The sequence below is a fragment of the Heptranchias perlo genome, chromosome 24 (assembly GCF_035084215.1).
Source record: "Heptranchias perlo isolate sHepPer1 chromosome 24, sHepPer1.hap1, whole genome shotgun sequence".
Classification (NCBI taxonomy): domain Eukaryota; kingdom Metazoa; phylum Chordata; class Chondrichthyes; order Hexanchiformes; family Hexanchidae; genus Heptranchias; species Heptranchias perlo.
The window spans coordinates 17,963,800-17,985,593 of NC_090348.1; the positions used below are offsets into that span (position 1 = coordinate 17,963,800).

At 38.7% G+C, this 21,794-nt stretch overlaps 1 protein-coding gene across 3 annotated transcripts in view; it reads left to right on the plus strand.

Annotated features, from left to right (window-relative positions):
* apaf1 (apoptotic peptidase activating factor 1) overlaps window positions 1-15,599 on the plus strand; it is a 206,046-nt gene extending 190,447 nt beyond the window's left edge. For all 3 annotated transcript variants that reach the window (XM_068004836.1, XM_068004838.1, XM_068004837.1), the window contains one exon: window positions 14,705-15,599. In XM_068004836.1, the coding sequence (XP_067860937.1) occupies window positions 14,705-14,851 (147 nt within the window). In that variant the 3' untranslated portion in view covers window positions 14,852-15,599. The remainder of the gene's footprint in view (window positions 1-14,704) is intronic.
* The last annotated feature ends 6,195 nt before the right edge of the window (window positions 15,600-21,794 follow it).

Here is a 21,794-nt window from a genome sequence, read left to right on the forward strand (position 1 = left end):
CGGGGCCCATAGCCTTTGCTGTATCCAGTGCACTCAGCCGTTTCTTGATATCACGTGGAGTGAATCGAATTGGCCGAAGACTGGCTTCCGTGATGGTGGGGATATCGGGAGGAGGCTGAGATGGATCATCCACTCGGCACTTCTGGCTGAAGATGGTTGCAAACGCTTCAGCCTTGTCTTTTGCACTCACGTGCTGGACTCCGCCATCATTGAGAATGGGGATATACAGGGTAGTTTAATGCAGCACTCAATGGGAACATCAAAAGAAACAGTGATTGGAAACTGAGCGTTTTCAAAAATAAAATGCTTTATTTATTCCAAAGAGGTGCTGGTAAGTTTTACAATTATTTTTTGTCCTTCACAGAAAATTTATGGCACAGAAGGAGGCCATTCGGCCCATCGTGCCCGTGCCAGCTAAAAAGGAGCCACCCGCCCCACTTTCCAGCACTTGGTCCGTAGCCATGTAGGTTACGGCACTTCAGGTGCACATCCAGGTACTTTTTAAATGAGTTGATGGTTTCTGCCTCTACCACCCTTTCAGGTAGTGAGTTCCAGACCCCCACCACCCTCTGGGTGAAAAAAATTTTCCTCAGTTCCCCTCTAATCCTTCAACCAATCACTTTAAATCTACACCCCCTGGTTATTGACCTCTCTGCTAAGGGAAATAGGTCCTTCCTATCCACTCTATCTTGGCCCCTCATAATTTTGTACACCTCAATTAAGTCACCCCTCAGCCTCCTTTGTTCCAAGGAAAACAACCCCAGCCTATCCAATCTTTCCTCATAGCTAAAATTCTCCAGTCCTGGCAACATCTTCATAAATCACCTCTGTACAGGAAAGATGTCGCTAGAAAGAATAATGTGGTGACCAGAACTGTATGCAGTACTCAAGCTGTGGCCTAACTAGTGTTTTATACAGTTCCAGCATAGCCTCCCTGCTCTTATATTCTATGCCTCAGCTAATAAAGGAAAGTATTCTATATGCCTTCTAAACCACCTTACCTACCTGTTCTGCTACCTTCAGGAATCTGTGGACATGCACTCCAAGGTCCCTCACTTCCTCTACACCTCTCAGTATCCTCCCATTTATTGTGTACTCCCTTACCTTGTTTGCCCTCCCCAAATGCATTACCTCACATTTCTCTGGATTGAATTCCATTTGCCACTATTCTGCCCACCTGACCAGTCTATTGATATCTTCCTGCAGTCTATAGTTTTCCTCCTCACTATCAACCACCCGGCCAACTTTTGTATCATCTGCAGACTTCTTGATCATGCCCACTACATTTAAGTCCAAATCATTAATATATAACCACAAAAAGCAAGGGATCTAGTACTGAGCCCTGCGGAACCCCACTGGAAGCATCATTCCAGTCACAAAAACACCCGTCGACCATTACTCTTTGCTTCCTGCCACTGAGCCAATTTTGGATCCATCTTGCCACTTTCCCTTGGATCCCATGGGCTTGTACTTTTTTGACCAGTCTGCCATGTGGGACCTTGTCAAAAGCCTTGATAAAGTCCATGTAGACTACATCAAATGCACTACCCTCATCGACCCTCCTTGTTACCTCCTCAAAAAATTCAATCAAGTTAGTCAGACACGACCTTCCCTTAACAAATCCATGTGACTGTCCTTGATTACTCCGTGCCTTTCTAAGTGACGGTTTATCCTGTCCCTCAGAATTGATTCCAACAATTTGCCCACCACCGATGTGAGACTGACCGGCCTGTAATTACTTGGTCTATCCCTCGCTGTGTTTTTAAACAATGGTACAACGTTAGCAGTCATTCAGTCCTCCGGCACCATGCCTGTATCCAGTGAGGGTTGGAAAATAATGGTCAGAGCCTCCGCTATTTCCTCCCTTGGTTCTTTTAACAGCCTGGGATACATTTCATCCGGCCCTGGTGTTTTATCTACTTTCAAGGATGCTAATCCCCTTAATACTTCCTCTCTCACTATGTTTATCCCATCCAATATTTCACACTCCTCCTCCTTAACTACAATGTCTGCATCCTCCTTCTCATTTGTGAAAACAGACGCAAAGTATTCAATAAGAACCATACCAACATCTTCCGCCTCCACACATAGGTTACCTTTTTGGTCTCTAATAGGCCCTACTCTTTCCTTAGTTATCCTCTTGCTCTTAATGTATTTATAAAACATCTTTGGGTTTTCCTTGATTTTACTTGCCAATATTTTTTCACGCCCTCTCTTTGCTTTCCTAATTTCCTTTTTAATTTCACCCCTGCACTTTCTATACACCTGTAGGCTTTCTGCAGTATTGAGTTCTCAGTGTCTGACATAAGCTTTCCTTTTCTGCCTTATCTTACCCTGTATACTCCTTGACATCCAGAGGGCTCTAGAATTGGCAGTCCCGCCCTTTTCCTTTGTGGGAACATGTTTACTCTGAACCCCTTGAATCTCCCCTTTGAATGCCTCCCACTGCTCTGATGTTGATTTACCTTCAAGTAACTGTTACCAGTCCATTTTTGCTAAATCACTTCTCAGCTTAGTAAAATTGGCCTTTTCCCAATTGAGGACATTAAGCACTGCCAAACTCCTTTGTTGTTTATTTTCTAACTTTTATTTCCTCTGCCTTCCTACTCGCTTACTAATTTTCTGCCTTCCATCTCCAGTTGTGATTCTGTCCCATCTGGATCTACACTCTGGTTCCCATCCCCCTGCCAAGCTAGTTTAAACCCTTTCCAACTGCACTAGCAAACCTCCCCGCAAGGATATTGGGCCCGGCCCTGTTGAGGTGCAACCCGTCCGGCTTGTACAGGTCCCACCTCCCTCAGAACGGTCCCAATGCCCCAGGAATCTAAAGCCCTCCCTCCTGCACCATCTCTCCAGCCACACATTCATCTGCTCTATCTTTCTATTTCTATACTCACTAGCGCGTGGCACTGGGAGTAATCCGGAAATTACTTCCTTTGAGGTCCTGCTTGTTAATCTCTTTGCTAACTCCGTAAAATCTGCCTGTAGGACCTAATCCCTCTTTCCACCTATGTCATCGGTACCGATATGGACCACGGCTGCTCACCTTCCCCTCCCAGAATGTTCTGCAGCCGCTCAGTGACATCCTTGACCCTGGCACCAGGGAGACAACATACCATCCTGGAATCACATCTGCAGCCGCAGAAAAGCCTGTCTGTTCCCCTAACTATAGAATCCGCTATTACTATTGCTCTCCTGACCTTTCTCCTTTCCCCCTGTAAAGCTGAGCCACCCATGGTGCTATGGTCTTGGCTCTGGCTGCACTCCCCAGGGGAACCCTCTCCCCCACCAGCATTCAGAACTGAATACAGGTTAGAGAGAGAGATGCCCCAGGGGACTCCTGCACTACATGCCTGGTCCTCCTTGTCTGTCTGGCGGTCACCCAGTCCCTCTCTGCCTGCACTCTCTTGAGCTGCAGGGTGACCACCCCCTGAAACGTGCTAGCTACGAAACTCTCAGCCTTGCAGATGCACTGCAGTGACACCAGCTGTTGCTCGAGCTCCGAAATCCCATGCTCGAGTTCCTCCAGCTGACAACACTTCCTGCACCTGTGGTTGTCCAGGACACGGGAAGTGTCCTGGAGTTCCCACATGGCACAGGATGTGCATTCGACAGGCCTGAGCTGCCCTGCCATGCCTCAATTTATTAGATTAACTAAACTTAACTGGAAATAAACTAAAGACTTTTTTAAAAAAAGACACTCACCAAAAAAGGAAGCACACATCGACTACCAGCCAGTCAGCTTCTGCTGACGTCACTTCATTTTCTTACCTCACTCCCTGAAGCCCCTTGTTACTGACACCGTGGCGATTTCCTTAAAGTGCTCGCTTGTCAAGGTTGCACTGAGATGATGCTTTGTGTTTGTCGGTGAAGGGAAAGAGGACAAATTTTGAGAGTCATTTAGAGACCACTCTTTGTACATCCCTTGGTTTAAAGAGGCATTGGAAGGGGCCTGGAAGCAGGTCATCTTCTCCTATGGGAAATGGTACAGGGAAAGAAGGAAAGAAATAAACTAAAAAACAGAGAGGGTGCAAAGGAATTTTAAAAAAAATGTGCAAACATCTGTAACTGATGTAAATATTATAAGCCACATAGGACATAAAATATATATATAAATGATCGTTATTATTTTCTCCAGCGCAGTCTTTAATTTTGCTTTACCTGTGATGGTTTCCAAAATACATTTCTGTTAAGAGTTTATTGCAATAATCAAGTTTAGTAAAATTTCCCATGTTCGCAAAGAAGCAAGTAAATTTATTTTGAAATGTGAAATTGCATATAATCAAAAACATCACTTAAATAAAAGGAATATGCTTGAATCATTCTCAGTCATAATATCATGATTGTATTTGCATGCCAGGACAGTAATACAAAAATGATTTATAAAAGTGGATTGAATAATTTATTTTCTTTCCATGATGTGAAAATACCTTATTCCTTTTGAATTTTATGCCTGGTCTAAGGCATCTACTACTCGTAATGCTAGTAATGAAAACTAGGGTATTCTCAGAAAATGTTTATTTACTCATATTGGCCCAAAGGTTTTTTTTGTTTGATAGGATCACATTTTTAATAGTATACATGCAACAACACTATTGTAAGTTTATGTTTCACAACACTAACGATTGGCAGCCCAATGTAAAGGACTGCTTGTCCGGTTTGCAATCAGTTTTGTTAGTCAAAAGATTGTTTCTTGTTTTAAAAAAACCTGTGATGGGGAAAGATGCATTTTGTCTGGTTAAAAATATGGGGGCATAATATAGCTCATGCATTTATGTGTGACTAATTTTTATTGCACATTTACTATACAGTTAGGATTGTTATTTATTTTCCAGGTAGTGCCACTGACCAAACACATCTCATTTTTAGTTTTTTTTTAATTGTCACAGAGAAAAACCATTGAGGTTTAAATTTCTGGTTTAATTTGTCTATCCCCAATGCAAGTCCTGTTTATCAAGTATTGTAAGGAGCAAAAATGTGGCTTTTACTTTTTAAAATTTTAAGTATTGCACAGAGAAGGACAGGTTCATGTGAAGTAAATTTCTTTGATTATTTAGCACAATGAAAAAAATATAGTTTCTGCTTTTAAAACATTTGAAGTTGTTAAATAACAGCATTTTCACACCTTCAGAAAAACACTTGAATACTAAACTGCCAATTTCACACTATAGTAAAGTAGTCTTTACTAAGCCTAGAAGCTACTTAGAGAGTATATAATAAGACTTGAAGCCGAAGTATTGGCCTGTTAAAACTAGTGTATTGATTTCTTTCCCCCCAGAGATTTAAGAGCCGTATTGATCAATTCTATGATAGCCTTGTAATCTTCCATGCTTTAGAGAGTTGCTTAAATCAATTTTTGTCTTGCGCTTGGGTAACTGTGAATGTTCCTAATCTATTGACTTCATCCTTTCTTGGGTCCACATTGTAAGGCCTATCACTCTAAGAGATTGCCACCTATAAAATTGTCTGATATTGGAGCTATTCTCTGCAGTTGCCAGAGATGAATGCATCTGAACATCAAGTTCAAGCAATCATATCACTTTTTGTGACAATTCTTAGGCTTGTCAAGTTCATATGCCAGTATCGATAGGAGAATGCATTTGACTGTTGGCCTTGGCAGATGCTGTTGATCAAGAAACATTGCTTCTGAATGTATGCGTTCACCACTCGCTTGTCAGCTGTTAAGTAGATATATAATGCAGTCTAGTACATATATGCATAAGCATAGCTGTACGTTGACATTTTTAAGAGGTAGAATTTGTTAATAGATGCAGTGGTATCATTATGCCTCATTTGCCTGTTCCATTTTAACTGATTGTTCGCAATTCTCAGCCCAGTATTGAAGGTAAATCTTCCGTTTTGGAGAAAGCTCTAAATAATAATATATATAAAAAATTCTACATCTGCACGCACTTCCTGTCTACATACCTTACTTCCTATTGTCATGTTATTGTCACGGTTTTGTGTTCCATTAATAAATTCCTATGCCCACATTTATAATGGAAACTACCAATATAAACTTGTCACGCTGTAATTGTATTCTTCCTTCAGTTATGTTGTAGCATCTCGGTTTTGCCTGTACTGCAGTGAAATTCCAACGAACTCTACTTACCTGCTTCCCAAATTGCCATAAGTTTTGCTATTTAACTATATAAATAATAAATCAAGGTAAAAATTAGAACAGATTGTATGACTTTAAAATGGGGACAGAACTATGTTTGCATTACCCCACCCTCTAGCCTTGCTTCAACTGAAGACAACACGTGGTCTTGACTGTGCACGACACCGTGGAAGATTGACTAATATACAGACTAAGGGATGAGGGACTTCAGTTATGTGGAGAGACTGGAGAAGCTGGGGTTGTTTTTCTTAGAACAGAGAAAGCTAAGGGGAGATTTGATAGAGGTGTTCAAAATCATGAACGGTTTTAATAGAGTAAATAAGAAAAAACTCTTTCCAATGGCAGAAGGGTCGGTAACCAGAGGACACAGATTTAAGGTGATTGGCAAAAGAGCCAGAGGGACATGAGGAAACATTTTTTATGCAGCGAGTTGTAATGATCTGGAATGCACTGCCTAAAAGGAAGCAGATTCAATGGTAACTTTCAAGAGGGAATTAGATAAACACTTGAAGGGAAAAAATTTACAGGGCTGTGGGGAAAGAGTAGGGGAATGGGACTAATTGGATAGCTCTTTCAAAGATCCAGCATAGGCACAATGGGCCGAATGGCCTCCTCCTGTGCTGTACCTATTATGATGTAGAAAATGTTAACAGTCGAAATACACGAGCCACTTAACAGTTGAAAAATGCACACTAAATGCATAATAAAGTTGTATACACGATTTAATGTAAAATTTATATTTTAAGGAAAGCTTTTAATGTTACGAATTCGGGATCTATCGACTGTTACCTTCTCTGGTTCAGTGGCATTAGCCACTCCCGTAAATGGATAACATGTCCCTCATGTTCCAGAGTTGACTCACACTGCCCAGTATCTACTAATACAACATCATAACCCAGGGACTGTAACAATGCATCCCCCTTGATATACAGCTGGAAACCGCAGACGTATATGTGCCCCTCCAATCTTTCGATAGGCAGACCTGATGAATACTTTGTTAATAAAGGTCAATGGCAGATCAGGAAGATGATTTATTTTGCTGAAGACATGTGACTGAACAAAATTAGCAATTACAGGCATTTTTAAACTTCCCCTACAATGTTTCCTGCAACAACCCAAAAATAACACAAACACGCTACACTGTCCCAAATAGCAGGCAGAATATTCACTTATTTTATTTCCTTTCAAGTCAGCTTCTAGCTGAGAAAATGCTCCTGTTTTATCTCAATATCCAGCTCAAGCCGGCACCTTTCTTCCCACTGCCTGTGTTAGACCTGACTGATCCTGAATGAGGGTTTTTCTCTCCTTTTTTGTTAACTTTGACTCCAACAAATGGAATCTCACCAGACTATCTTGACAATTACCCCTTGTTGAGCACAAATAAATTAAGTCACCTTAATCAGAATAGGTGTGACTGATCACTGAAATGTCAAAACTAACTTTCATTGTTGGAAGCTCGCTGGTGCAAAGACACTATCTGAATTTTAATACACATCTCCCAGCCCTGCTATCCTGTGAATTTAACCTCAGTTTAACTCATTAGTAGCATTTTTAACATGTGCAGCTGAGGTAGCACAGTCAGAAATCCGGAAACATGTCAAATCACTAAACATAGAATCAAGGCCAAAATAATACAAAAGCATATTCAATGTGGTCTACAAGGTGGACACAAAGGATATAAAAGAAGTAGCAGCAGAAGAGACAAATTGGAATCAATAGACTAGATCGACATAGGGCATATCTCAAGGGATCAACTTTTGGAGGGAGCATGGAATCGGATCTCACTGTCATTAACTCACCTGTTTAAAACAAAAGATTCCAAATAAAAAAAATAGAAGCTAGACTTTTAATAATGCACCCAATGCATGTTTTATATGCTTTCTGATTCTTTACAACATAGGAAGCCTGTTCTCCAGTAAAGCAGGATGCAAAATGAGAGCACAGTATTTTAATAAGGTTCTGATAAATATTTAGAGACTGACTAAAAATTGTTGAGAAACACATTTGTTTAAGAATTCACAAAATTATGTGAAAAGCCTTTCAACGCATTGCTACGTCACCTGATTGACCCAATTGAGAAAGTTGTGATCTGCTGACAGAGGATGTTGTGTCTAATTCTGGGCACCACACTTTAGGAAGGATGTTAAGTCCTTGGAGAGGGGCAGAAGAGATTTACTAGAATGGTACCAGCAATGAGGGACTTCAGTTATGTGGAGAGACTAGAGAAGCTGTGATTGTTCTCCTTGGAGCAGAGAAGGTTAAGGGGAGATTTGATAGAGGTGTTCAAAATCATGAAGGGTTTTGATGGAGTAAATAAGGAGAAACTGTTTCCAGTGGCAGGAGGATTGGTAACCAGTTGACACAGATTTAAGGTAATTGGCAAAAGAACCAGAGGAGAGATGACAAGACATTTTTTTGCGCAGCAAGTTGTAATGATCTGGAATGCACTGCTGGTGGAAGCAGATTCAATTATAACTTTCAAAAGGGAATTGGACATATACTTAAAAAGGAAAAATTTGCAGGGCAATGGGGAAAGAGTAGGGGAATGGGACTAATTGGATAGCTCTTTCAAAAGAGTATTAATATTGTTCGGAAAGAGATGGTATTAAGATTTTAGGAAAGAATATAGAGGAGCTTATTTTTAGTAAAGAAAAATGGAAACTTAAACACAGTCTCTAAAGAATGAATTTTAGAAAAGTTCCATACTGCTATGTTTCCAAACATAAAATAAATATAAATGCTCATATATTAGGTCAAATACTGAGAAAAGAGCAGACACCTAAACCCAGGAATTGCAGATTACTTAGCCTGTCATTGCTAGTGAGGAAACTAAACACACATTTTATGGGATGCTTTGTGTTCAATTGAAGAATGAGAAGGCAAGAAAGAATAGTGAGCATAGATCTAGAAGCAATAAGTTATCCCAAAGCCACAGAAAGTTGGATGGAATTGCCAAATCCGATCCGAAGACATCAGTGAAAATCCTGGAATCCCATATAACTAAAAATAATTTGGCTTATTCAGTGACCAGTAAACTAGTGGCCGTGATTATGAGGAATAACATCCCATTTTATATTATAGGCAAGGCCGCTAATTTTGTGTTAGATTAAAATTCAGTTGCCCAGTACCTCACCTGTTGAATCCTACTAAAGTTCAATTTACGTGACATCAATGAATACTATTATAAATTGAGATTGACCATGAGTGTAATAAAATGGCATTATTTCTTTCGGGTAAGATAATTACTTTGTTGCATATTAATAAACCATGGGGTCCTGAGAGCACACTTGGAATGGTCCCCTAGGAACTGGCCAATAATCTCCCTTCGTTTATACTGTTTCATTTCTAATATTCCTTTCATAACTTGGTTGTTTCTGCTGGCACTATCTTTTATCATTGAAGGGAAACAACAATAGTCAGCAAAGAAAACACTTGGTCGGTCACCTTTCAAATAGAGGAGAATGATATATTACAATAATTAATGCATTTCAGTAGTGTTTGAGTTTACATTAAATGGTTTTTGCAGGTGGTGACATCAATTTCTTAATTTATGTTAAATTAAGGTAATTATGAGTAGGATTTAATGATCCCTCTGGCTTTTCCAGATGTTGGAATAATGCTGAAAAGCTGTTTCATTGAGGGAATGAAATATCTCCCAATATTTCTTCTTTTGTGTGGTCAGAACAAGTTTAACATGCATTGGTATGAGGTACCCAATGATGAATAACTTGGCAGAGGGTCTGCCATCAGGAAACAAATCTTTAAGATTCACAGTATGTTGGTTCCACAGTGTGTGTCTACTCTGCAGGCTGCATTATTTTTTTTTAAACCCACTGAGCTGAATCTGAAATTCCTTTCCACCTGTGTGTCAGCATTAATGCATCAATTATCAGCTCAGTATCTGACAGCCACCATTATGGAAAATTGCACAGCAGAAATAACCCCGGGACTGAGTTTCTAGAAATAATGGCTATTTTTCTGAGTTTGCATGGATTCGGTTTGGCATGTGTTTAATGAACTGCTTAGGGTATTCTGAAACATAGAGCAGTTTCCCTCTGAGAGCATGACTTTGTCATCTTTGGATAAATGATCTTTAGATTGAAGGACCACGTCCTTGTAGAAAGTCAATGTTGATGCAGTTCAGTAAGGTCTGATTAACCTATGGCATCAGTTATGTTGCATTTATATCATCAACTAAAGTGATCGTATATTTTGAAAAATGCTTCATGGGAGAGAGAGATGTATTAAAGCTGTCATACTTAATTTTGACATAGTATTAGAAATGTATATTAAAACTCCTTTGTTGGAAGCCCCAGTAAATGTAATCCAAAGCAGTGTCAGCCATATGTATGTTGCCAGCATTTTTCCTGTACATGTTACAGCCATGCATGTTGCTATACATTGCAATGAAAATCATAACAGCACAATTATTTTAAGCCAAATAATTTAAAATACCAATGACTAGACAAGGAGCTAACTTAATTCTTCTTCTTGGATAAGCAGCACCTCAGCAGTCATTGTTAATTAGATCATGCAATTGCTGTTATAGTTAAAGCAATGAAACAAGTACAGTGAAACATATAAACGGACATGCCCAAAAAATGGACACCTGCAAAAAACGGACACTTATTGAGAGACCCAAATAACTTGCATGGTAAAATATACAAACGGTACTCTAAAACCATGGACACTTGCAAATTACGAACTACGGGCAGCCTTCAATGCACCAAGCCCATTTACAAATTAAAACATGGGACACAGCCTGTTGCAAAGCTGCTGCATGTGGAAATTCCACTGAGTTGAGATCACTGGCACTTCCCCTTGCAGCTTGCTTCCTTTCTGCCCCCAAATTCTCGTGAGGTCAGTATTGGCCGGTCAGCGCAAGGCAGCAATGGATTTTGTGGAATGGGGATCTCTTTACCCAGCATGCCCAGTGGCAGAGAAACTACTCTATCTCTGGGAGTGAATGTTTGCGCAGCTCTATCTCGGATAGAGCGGTTTCTCTGTCGCTAAGGGTGCTGGGTAAAGAACTCTCTGTATATACTGTAAAATTTCAGTATAATGATGACCATTTTGAAAATAAGGACACCTGCAAAAAAAAAAGGACAGCTGATGCCAGTCCCTGAGGTGCCCATAATTTACAGATTTCACTGTACTTCATATTTAAGCAATAGTTTGACAATATTAATTCCAATTTTCAAAACTGTTCCTTAGTCCATTTTTTTTGCCTTTAAAGAAGTAGTATTTGAAATTTTACATTGCTGGTCATTTACTAAAATGTGAAATTAGGAAATATCTTCTATTTTTTTTGTAAGTGAGTGTGATTTTTGTAATGGATGCCAGTATTATCATTTGGAATAATTTTACATCTTTTGCTCCTCGACTCCACATCAAGTATCCCCTGGTCAGGTTCAATATGACCAGCTTAAGGCAAAAACTCTCTTTAGTCCATGCCGATTTTATGCCTTAGCCTCAACCTCTGAACTACTTGTGTCCCACACCGGCCTCTCTGACTGAGATCGGCAACTTAGTAATAACTTGTCCTGAATTAATGAACAGTTTTGTACATGCACTCGGAACTGGATTGAGACTGACAACAGTTACTCAAATTTGGAATCTTAGGATGAAATTTACTTCTCACATCTCTCAGTTCAGTCTAGAATGGAATACAAATTCCAACAGTTCTTTGATATTTCACACCTACATGGGCAGTGTGCTTAATCATTCTGCCATCCAGACTCCTAAATTAGGAAAGATGATTCAAATACCAAAGGGCACTTCAAGACAAATGAGTGAAATGAGTTTGGAGTATAGTCGTCTGATAGCAGACCCGTACATGCAGCCTTGGCATCTGATGCAGGCCTGGTGCTGTGCATTAAGAACTTACAGCAAACTATATATGTCCCAGCCTATCGTTATGTTGTACTTACATTTTGATGTCCTGAAATATCAACTAGCCTTGTCTGAAACAGCAGTCGAGAGCAGATTCAGCAGGAAGATAAATGTCATACATAACATGCACACATGCATCAATCTCCTGTGGCATTGCACGCAGTAAGTCGGAGAATATGGTTGTTTTCTCACCTGGCTCCAATGCCTTAGTGTTGCTGTTTCTCGGTCTCCAAAGACAAGCACGTAATTTAGGCTGACACTTCAGTGCAGTACTGAGGGACCGCTGCACTGTCGGAGATGCCCTCTTTCATTTGAGACCGCGGCCCCATCTGCCCCCTCAGGTAGGCGTAAAAGATCCCATGGCACTGTTCTCCTGGTGTTCTGGCCAATATTTATCCCTCAACCAACATCACTAAAACAAACTATCTGATCATTATCGCATTGCTGTTTGTGGGACCCTGCTGTGTGCAATTTGGTTGCCGTGTTTCCTACATTACAACAATGACTACACTTCAAAAAGCACTTCATTGTCTGGAAAGTGCTGGGGTTCGCCCTGAGGATGTGACAGATGCTATATAAATGCAAGTTGGAGAACTGACGAGGGTGGGTGTAAAGTGCAATACATTCATAATCTTAAATATTCATGTAGGTGTGAAACATCAAAAAAAGATTTTTTCTTTCTTTAAGCCTAAGTGTGATCCTGTTACAATATGCATTTAAACCAGACTAAGCTTTATGTTACTGGTACAAGTGATAAAAATTAAAACATTTGACACGCTTAGGGGGGCACTTATTCCCATTACTACACTTGGGCATATTGGATCACCTGGGTGCAGTGCATAGTGGAAAATCAGGTGGGGAAGATTGCACACCAGATTTTATTTTCTGTGCTTTACCCAGACACCGATCCAATTCGCCCAAGTCCAATAACAGGAACATTTATCCCGGAGTGTTTGGTAACATTGGACTCTGTTAGGAATGGGAAGAAGCCATTTAGCACAACAATTCTGCCACCTTGGTTAATCTCCAGTAGCTTTTGGCCTACTAACTATATCACTCTATGCCCCCTTTCTCCTGAAACATACAGGCTTGTCCCTTGCACCAAGTCTTTTTTTTTCCTAAAGAGAACAGATCCAATTTCCTTAATTTTTCCCCATAACTTAAATTCCTGAAACCTGGCATCATCATTGTGTACCTACACCACACTCCTACAAGGACAGTAATATTGTTCCTGAGGTATTGTGGTCCAATAATGCTTGTGCTACTCCAGATCAGTCTGATCAGTGTCAACATTGCCTCTTTTCATTTGTATTTTAGTACTTACCCAGTCAGCCAGCATTAAATGAGACTGACATCTTATTAGTTTATAAAAGTAGCATCATATTTCACCAGGACAAGGTAAAGCTAATATAAAAATAAAAATGAGTCTACTTGTTTTTTTAAAAAAAGAGAAACTAGGATATAGCATATAGTAAAATGCAATGAATAAAAAGGAAAAAACTTTAAAAATACTGGTTAATTTCATTGGCAAATCAGCTTTGTCATCCTGAGTTATCATTCTTGTCACTTTTTCATGTATGCCCTGTAATTTATTGAAATGTGCCAAAAATGACCTTTATCCCTTTCTAAACATTGAACAAAATAATCACTTAGAAAATCTGGCATTTTTCCCAGAAGCAAATGGATAATCCATATTCTGAACATTTCTCTGTATGGTGCATTATTCAATAATGGGCTTCGCATGTGTGAACTGCCATGAGAAATGAAGCCGTTAGTTAAGTGCTTTGGAACTCTTAAGTGGAAGTTTTCAGTTCAAATTTTAAAATGATTTGTTACTAGGACAACTAATATGTTGAACTTAAGTTTGTACATTTTATTTTACAATGTACCTAAATGTTTTCACTATGTTGACATGTTGATGCCTGAAATAAGCAATTGGAGGTACATAATACATATTTTAATAAAATGTGAGATTAACAATAATGAACATTGACATGGGAATGTTTTCAGACCACATATCCATTGTAAGACTGAATTTAACTGGAGAAGAAAAGACTTTAATGGACTATTTGCCATGTATTTACAAGTATGTTTTATTAAAAATATAACATTTTAAATATTCAGAGCTATAGAAAATTGGCTTAAATGCTCTTCGTATGAACTACTTTTAATTCGCACCTAAAGCACCTTTCAGAGTTCAGGCTGAGGTTAGCATATTATTATACTATTGAGATTCTTACAGTCCAGTGATATACCTCTGTTTTTGGCCCGCAGCAACAAATAAAAGAGTAATCTGTCGATTCAGGAACAAGCCCAGGTAGCTGTGTTTCATGTTAACGTTTGCTGTCAACTGAAACCAGGCCCCGTCAGCAAGGTGTTTCTGGTGGTGCTGAACATTTGCATTCCAGGACACTGCACAAAGTCGTAGATCATGTATTCCTCCACTCCTTCGCAGTGTTGGTTTTCTCTCCCCATCGCCATGTGCTGTGGACTCTCACTGCCTTGGAACTGTCTGGTGTACGGATAGATGAGACCATCCTGCACTGTAGGTCTTGGTCTTTTACCTTGGTTTCTCAATAACAAAGGGAGAGGCAATTAGTTCAAAATGGGACTTATGTGCTAGTAGGTAGAGATGGCATTTGGTCATAGAAGTAAATGATAAAAGCTAAAATAACTATCTTTCTTTTGCAGTGGTGGGACATGAATACTGGAGAATCTCTACAGACATTCTACACTAATGGGACAAACTTGAAGTCCATACATGTTTCATCTGACTTCAAGACGTTTGTAACCATTGATAATATTGGAATACTCTACATCTTGAGAATGGTAAATTGAAACTCCTTACTCTGAAGAAACAAAACAAAATCTTCTGTGGTACTGCTGGGAGGGGTTGTGTTTATTGCACTTAAAAATGCTTTCTTTGAACTTTCAGACAAAGCAAGTTATGGAATGAGCGCCATTTTATATATATATATATATATATATATATATTTGAAATTTTTCATACAAAACAAATTGCTAATGAGCCATTGAAATTTGTTGGAGACTTCAGCTATACGGGAATTAAGAGTGCCATAAGGGCGCCACATGTAAGAACAGTGTGTGATGCTTTTCTGTTATTCACACCCTCTGGGTTCTATGACTCCACTGCTCGTATTTTATTGCTTTGAGACTATGTGGCAGTACGCATTAAAGATTGGGAGCACAGTAAGCAGTTTACAGAGATTTGGAGTACATGAGCAGCTTACAAAGATTTTGAGTACCTGAGCAGTTTGCAATATGTGTTTGGTGCTATTTGGAAAAAAAATACCCTCTGAATTCTCTGCTGCCCATTGTTGCAGCTTTTCATCAGATAATAAGAAAGGATGTTCTGTTCGATATCTGCAATTTTTTTAAATCTTTAGGAACCGTGTTCAGAGAGTGCTATAAATCAGCCCTGAATAGGATGCCTACGGTTCATGAAATCAGTGTTTAATTCATAGAATGTTGGGTTCAGATTTGTAACTCATCTATTTCAATTGTCTGTTTCTACTCATTTTATTTTCATAATTCATACAATTAAAATTTTCATGACTATTTAAAATATTTATGTTGTCTATATTTGTATTAAGAATATAGTAAGGCACAAACAGTTTTTATTGAGCTTGATATTTCTTCATCTGGAATAACATTGATCTTCAAAATACCTGCCCAGAGGGGGGTCTCGGTTATACAACACCTTTGTGCACTAATATGCTGGACCATATAGTGAACGAATGCAGGTTCTCCCTTGTGATTTCCCCAATCAGTTGTTGTTCTAAACTGGGTAATCTGGGTGAAAGGAGTAATGAGGGAAAACTGGAGTCTCAGCCTGTAGCACCACACGCCTGGTTCAGAAACAGATCGCCTGTCCAGTTGCAACATAATGCATGACATGGTGGAGCCCTAAAGTGGGAGAAAATTACTTTCGGATAAATGGTGGGTTTGACAAGTAATATAATAGCATTGACCAAATTACAGTCTTAAAGGAAATATCATCCCATCATCAGCAGCCTGATCTTGTTTTCCAGTATTATTATGGCAAAATCTTATGGTACAGGAAGAAACTGGCTGTGTAATAAATTGGATAGCCAGGTGGTGAAGGATAGAATACTACAGCCTGGTCTTCAGTTGCTTCCAAGCCTTTATTCACAAAGATCCACATTACCCACTGTACACCTCCTAGATAAACTCTCATAAATGGATACAAGAGAGTTCCCAATTGATACGCACCACCTGAATACAATTAACACTAATTGCTATAAATCATATGGATACAATTAACAGACTGGACTTTAACCTATTACAAGAGGAGTCGTGTGAGATCCCCAGAGAAGGAAGTCTCATGGCACTTGGATTTAACATCACATGGAGTATAGCACCAGTGTCAAATCTGGCTTTCAAAAGTCTTAGGGAGTATAGAGGGCCTCTGAGCACTTTTTAAACTTACCCAGGGTTGATTTAAATGTTGAGAATGCAAACCTTAGGTGGCCGAGTCACTCAAGGTCATGAAGCCAAAGATTCAACCTGGAGAAGAGGAGGTCACAATTTGCTGAGAACGTGCCATTATTCTTATGGAAAAGACTAATAAAATTTGTATTTCAGGCTCGAATTATATACAAAATTAATGAAAAAGTATAGGTAGGTCAACAGTACTTCAGTGCACTTGAATTGGTTTTCATCACTTTTTCCAGTTAACTAGAAAGTACAACTTTGGGTTTCACTGAACTCCACTCCATTGTTTCTCTAAGTAATCTGCTTTTCCTGAAGGTTTCAGGTTTATTATTAAGCTGCTATGGAGATCTTGCTAATGTTTCCATGGTTTATCAAACTACTAAGATGCTGGCACTTCTTTTATGACTACACTTTATGAATATTTATCAATTGGTATACTCAACACTAACACATTATTCTATTTCTATATAAAGAGAAGAGGTACAGCTGCATTTCGTGTTCATACATAGAAGCCAGTCATACTGACATTTCCATTCTCCATTCTTAATTTTTAAAGTTAGTATTTTAATGCATAATCTAGATGTTGTATGTGTTCATCACCTTTGCAGACATGCCATATTTTCAAATAGGCCTCCTGGTAAGCCTGCAGAAGGAACATACCCAGGAGATCAATTTTGCAGAAGAGAAAAAATTCCAGACTCTCCACGAAAGTGTTTACCCGCCAGGATTGTTGTATAATAAAAATAAAACACATTTAAAACAACATTTTTGTTTCTAATCAGTCAAAAGAACTGTTGACTGACAGTGTAGGGCACTATATAGTGCTCAGGAATGACAAATAAAATGATAAATAGGTGCATGCTTAGAGATATAAAAATTGCTCCCCATATAGTTTCTTTATTTGATCTATACTTATACCACATGGTCATTTGAAAAATGAGGACTATTGTGTCATTTGTGATTAATTAGCTTTCTTATATTTCATTTCCAAAGCAATATATTTAGTGGTAGTATTTGAAGCAGTTGAAATAGCTGAAAAATTACTTCATGCTCAGACTCTACCTGGACAATCTGTGTTTAGAAATATTATTTATTATACATTAAGAAGAATCTACATTGATCATTGATTTCTTTTAAAAACTGTCAAAATCAGTGTTCAGAACGTAATTCCAAATTCATAGAATCATACAGCACAGAAGGAGGCCATTCGGCCCATTGTATCTGTGCTGGCTATTTGAAAAAGCTATCCAATTAGCCCCACTCCCCTACTCTTTCCCCATAGCCCTGAAAATGTCTCCTTTGCTATGTTATTGCATGGTACCCTAGTATAGCATCACAGTATACTATACTTTTGATTTTTAAAAATCACAATAAAGTTGGTCGGAAAAAAAATGGACTCTGCTGCTGGAAAATGCTTATACTTCAGTTATGCCTTTAGTTTAAATAGCATTCATTTGGCCCAAATTAAAAGATGCAGCTCCTCTAACTTTTTATAATTCCATTTTCGATGTTGTATTTTTAATCTGGGGAAAAGCTATTCCTTAGAAATACAGTGGAATTGTGTTGCATTTGATGAGTTGAGGCAGATGAAATGTTACCTATTCTCAAACTTGTGTGTAACAAGAATGGTCTTACTAGCACTGACAATTTATGACTGAAATAGTATGTGTAATTATATGCTGCATTTGTCCACATCAGGTTTCCATCTATTGATTTTACTGTGTAGAACTGGAGTTTTTGTGCAATGTGTGGCTGCAGGAGCAGTGTATAATGACACATTTTCATGGGACTATTTTCAGCCACGTATGCCATGTGAACGGGTATCACACCTCAAACCAACCTGAGGGTTCAAAGCAACAAAGTACTACAACAATGAGATAATCAAATAACCTTATGAGTGTAAAAGCATTTTTAAGGACTCTCAAATAATTAAAATAAATTGAAAATAATCCCTTAGCCAGCTCATTTCAAACTCATTACTTATTGTCCCCTTACCAGAAATTTGCATAAATTACATAATCATTGCATATAATTGCCATATTCTTCCTCCATGACGCACATCAGTATAAGTTGGGCTTTTTTTTATTTAAACACATTTTAAAACTACAAAAGCACTCGGATTACTTATTTGCAGAACACTGCATAGGGTTCATCACTTATGTTGAGTGTGGCTGATCCATGCGATGTTTAATTATATCTTCTATTTCACGCAACCTTTCTCTGAGCAATAGCTTGCCATGTAACCTCAAAACGCTGCCAGATTTTAACCAACTTTCATTAATTGCTTCCTTACATCCTACAGCTGATTATTTCACGAATGAGCATGCAGGGGATGTACATTCTATTGCCTTGTGCTTTAATCAGCTCTAATATGCCAGCATATAACCTTTGTGATTATACATTATAGAAGTTGATTAAATTTTAATGAATGCTCGGAAATGGTGTTACCTCAACAGAGACCAGGTGCCTTTTTTTAAAAAACGAGTGGAATTTTTATGTGCTTTTCAGCCCCTATCAGTACTTATGGAGTTAATTAAAAACAAATTATTGCGTGGTGTAGCTTAGTTTAAATACTCCCACCTTCCTTGGAGTTAATTATTTTTATATAATTGCAGCTATGTACAAATTATATTTTTGTGTTATACAAACATAAATCTCTGTTGAGTTCCTGAGATGCCCTAGTGGGCGAAGGTGCAGTATTAAGCCACACACAGCAAAAATCCCAGTTTCGATCCCAGATCTATGCCGAGTCAGCTGGTCACAGCATTTGGAGTGCTGAAATTGGCTTCAGCACCTCTGGGCTAGAGGTAGCCAGTGAATCCAATGTTGTCTGTTGGAAAGTGTATGTGCAGAGATGTTGCTTCATGGCCAATAGCCTGACAACATTCACTATCTAACTTGTCACATGAAGAGTAGCCATTTAGATGAAATACCAGAGGGTTGCCAGCACTGATACAAAAGTAGCTTCTGATATACTTTTATAGGACAACTAAAATTGTCCAAGTTGCAACATAATATATAAAGTTAATGCTATTTCTTGGTGATTTTCCAGTTTTCTGAGGTTGCCCCCAAGCAGACAATTTATTAGTAAGTTTCCTTGTCATGTTGTCCTGAATGAGAAGTGTTATCTATAAGCACATTCCAAGAACATAAGAAAAGCCAGGGGCCACAAAAGGCCATTTGAGCCATTGAAACTCATCGCAGTAATATCCAAACTCTCCAATTCTAGTATAAAATTGTATTTTAAATGGGTTTTCACTACATTTTGGAGTCCTGAATTGCACACTTTGTTCACGTTGTTGTGTATTTTCTGCACAACGATGCTCGCAATTTGAGTCTGAAATTGCTCTTCTTCATTACCCTAGGCAATCAAATTTTTCTGATTGTATTTGTTATAATCGGATAGCCATGTGGTGAAGGATAGAACACTAGCACCTGGTCTTTAGTTGTTTCCAAGCCTTTATTTGTAGAAATTCCCCTTACACACACCACACCCTAGATAAGCTTTCATATAAAAAGAATACAAGAGGGTCCCCAATTGATACCCACCACCTGAATACAGTTAACACTCATTGATATAAATCATACAATTAGCAGTATTCACAGCTTCTCTTCATCTACATGGGATAGACATGCATGCCTACCTCAATGAAACTCGTCCATGCTATTGAACAGGGTAATGACTGTTTACTACTGTGAACAACCCCCAAGCATTGTCTCTGTCACAGTTAGGAGGCCCCTTCCTAAGAGAAGGATTATGCCTAGTTACAAGAGGCTAGGTCAATTGAAAATTTCAAAACTAAGATTGATAGATTTTTGTTAGGCAAAAGAGTACTAAAGATTACGGAACCAAGGCGGGTAAATGGAGTTGAGATACAGATCAACCATGATCTAATTGAATGGCTGAATGGGCTCGAGGGGCTGAATGGCCTATGTTCCTAACAATAACCATATCTGGGTTTTACAGTACTGGGTACTTACTGACATCTTCATAGGGCAAATACCACAATTTATTTTTGTTTCGTTGATTGTCCACATCCTAGAATTAAGCACACTGCCTGTGGTGTCTGAAAGATTCGCTAACATAAACACTCAACTAAATTATAATTTTTAAAAAAGGTGGGGGTAAGTAGGATGAATGATGTGCACTTTCCTGTACATCAGATCAGGGTTCTTTGCCCTGTAGTGGTTTTTAATTTATCTGCAATTTTACACCTCCGAGGGTTGTAACCATTTCATTTTCAGTGGCGACACTAGGAAGAGGTGCAGCAAGGTGATTGCTTGCATGGTGCTCGTTGCAGTTTTGAAAATGCAGTTTGGGTTTTTTTGATTTGTGTAACTGTTTTTAGTTTTGTAAAATGAACTGTAGTTTGCTTAATTACAATGAGTGTGTTTCCTTTGCCATGACACATACTTTTGAGCCCATCACACTAAGTGCCAAAAGTATATATATTTAAAAAAAGAAATGGAGTCATTATTTCAAGCTTGTTTCTTCTGACTTGGAGCTAGAATTAACATGCACCTGTCAATCTGAGAACCTCTCTCACCAACTGCAATCAACCTGAGCAATTAGAGTCCATGCCCTTAAAGGGACAGGCCTCATTAAACACAGCTTCACCTCAGTAATAATCAAAATGCATCACACCTTTCAAAGGCACCACACTTGAAAGTGTCACAACTTGACATCACAACTCAGCATAGCAAAAAGTGATTGTCTGAAATGAGGACTCATTTGTTAAATTGCCAGATATCTGGTACCAATGAGTATCAAAATACTCACCAATCAAATTGCTTAATTTTTTTATGTAACTACCAAGCCCGAACTGGCAAGTGGCAGAAATTGACCAAATTGCTTTAAAAAAAATTAGGAAATTAATTGGAGACTGCCATCTTGAATTTTTTACCAAGCTAAAAACTTTAATACAAATTCATTAAAAATTATATAATTTGGAACAAATTTCTTATACTTACTCAGAGATACCTGTACAATGCTACAAATCATTGGAATATTCTTGGAGAGGCCGGCTTTTGGGTGGGGAGCCAAGGGCTCAATTTTCAGTTCTTGGCTGCATTTTATAATCTTTATTCTGGCTTTTATTGGCCTTTATGTGGCCAGGAAGGGTCCAGATGGTACATGTCTTTGGGCCTTCGGATCAATTTGATTTACCTATGGCATATGTGTAAATAGTAGAGGACAATTAGAAAATGAAAATTACATCAAAGTCTGTTATGCAAATTATACTACAACACCAGCCATAAATTGTTAGATATTCTAATTTGGACAGAGAACGTGACTGTAATGCTG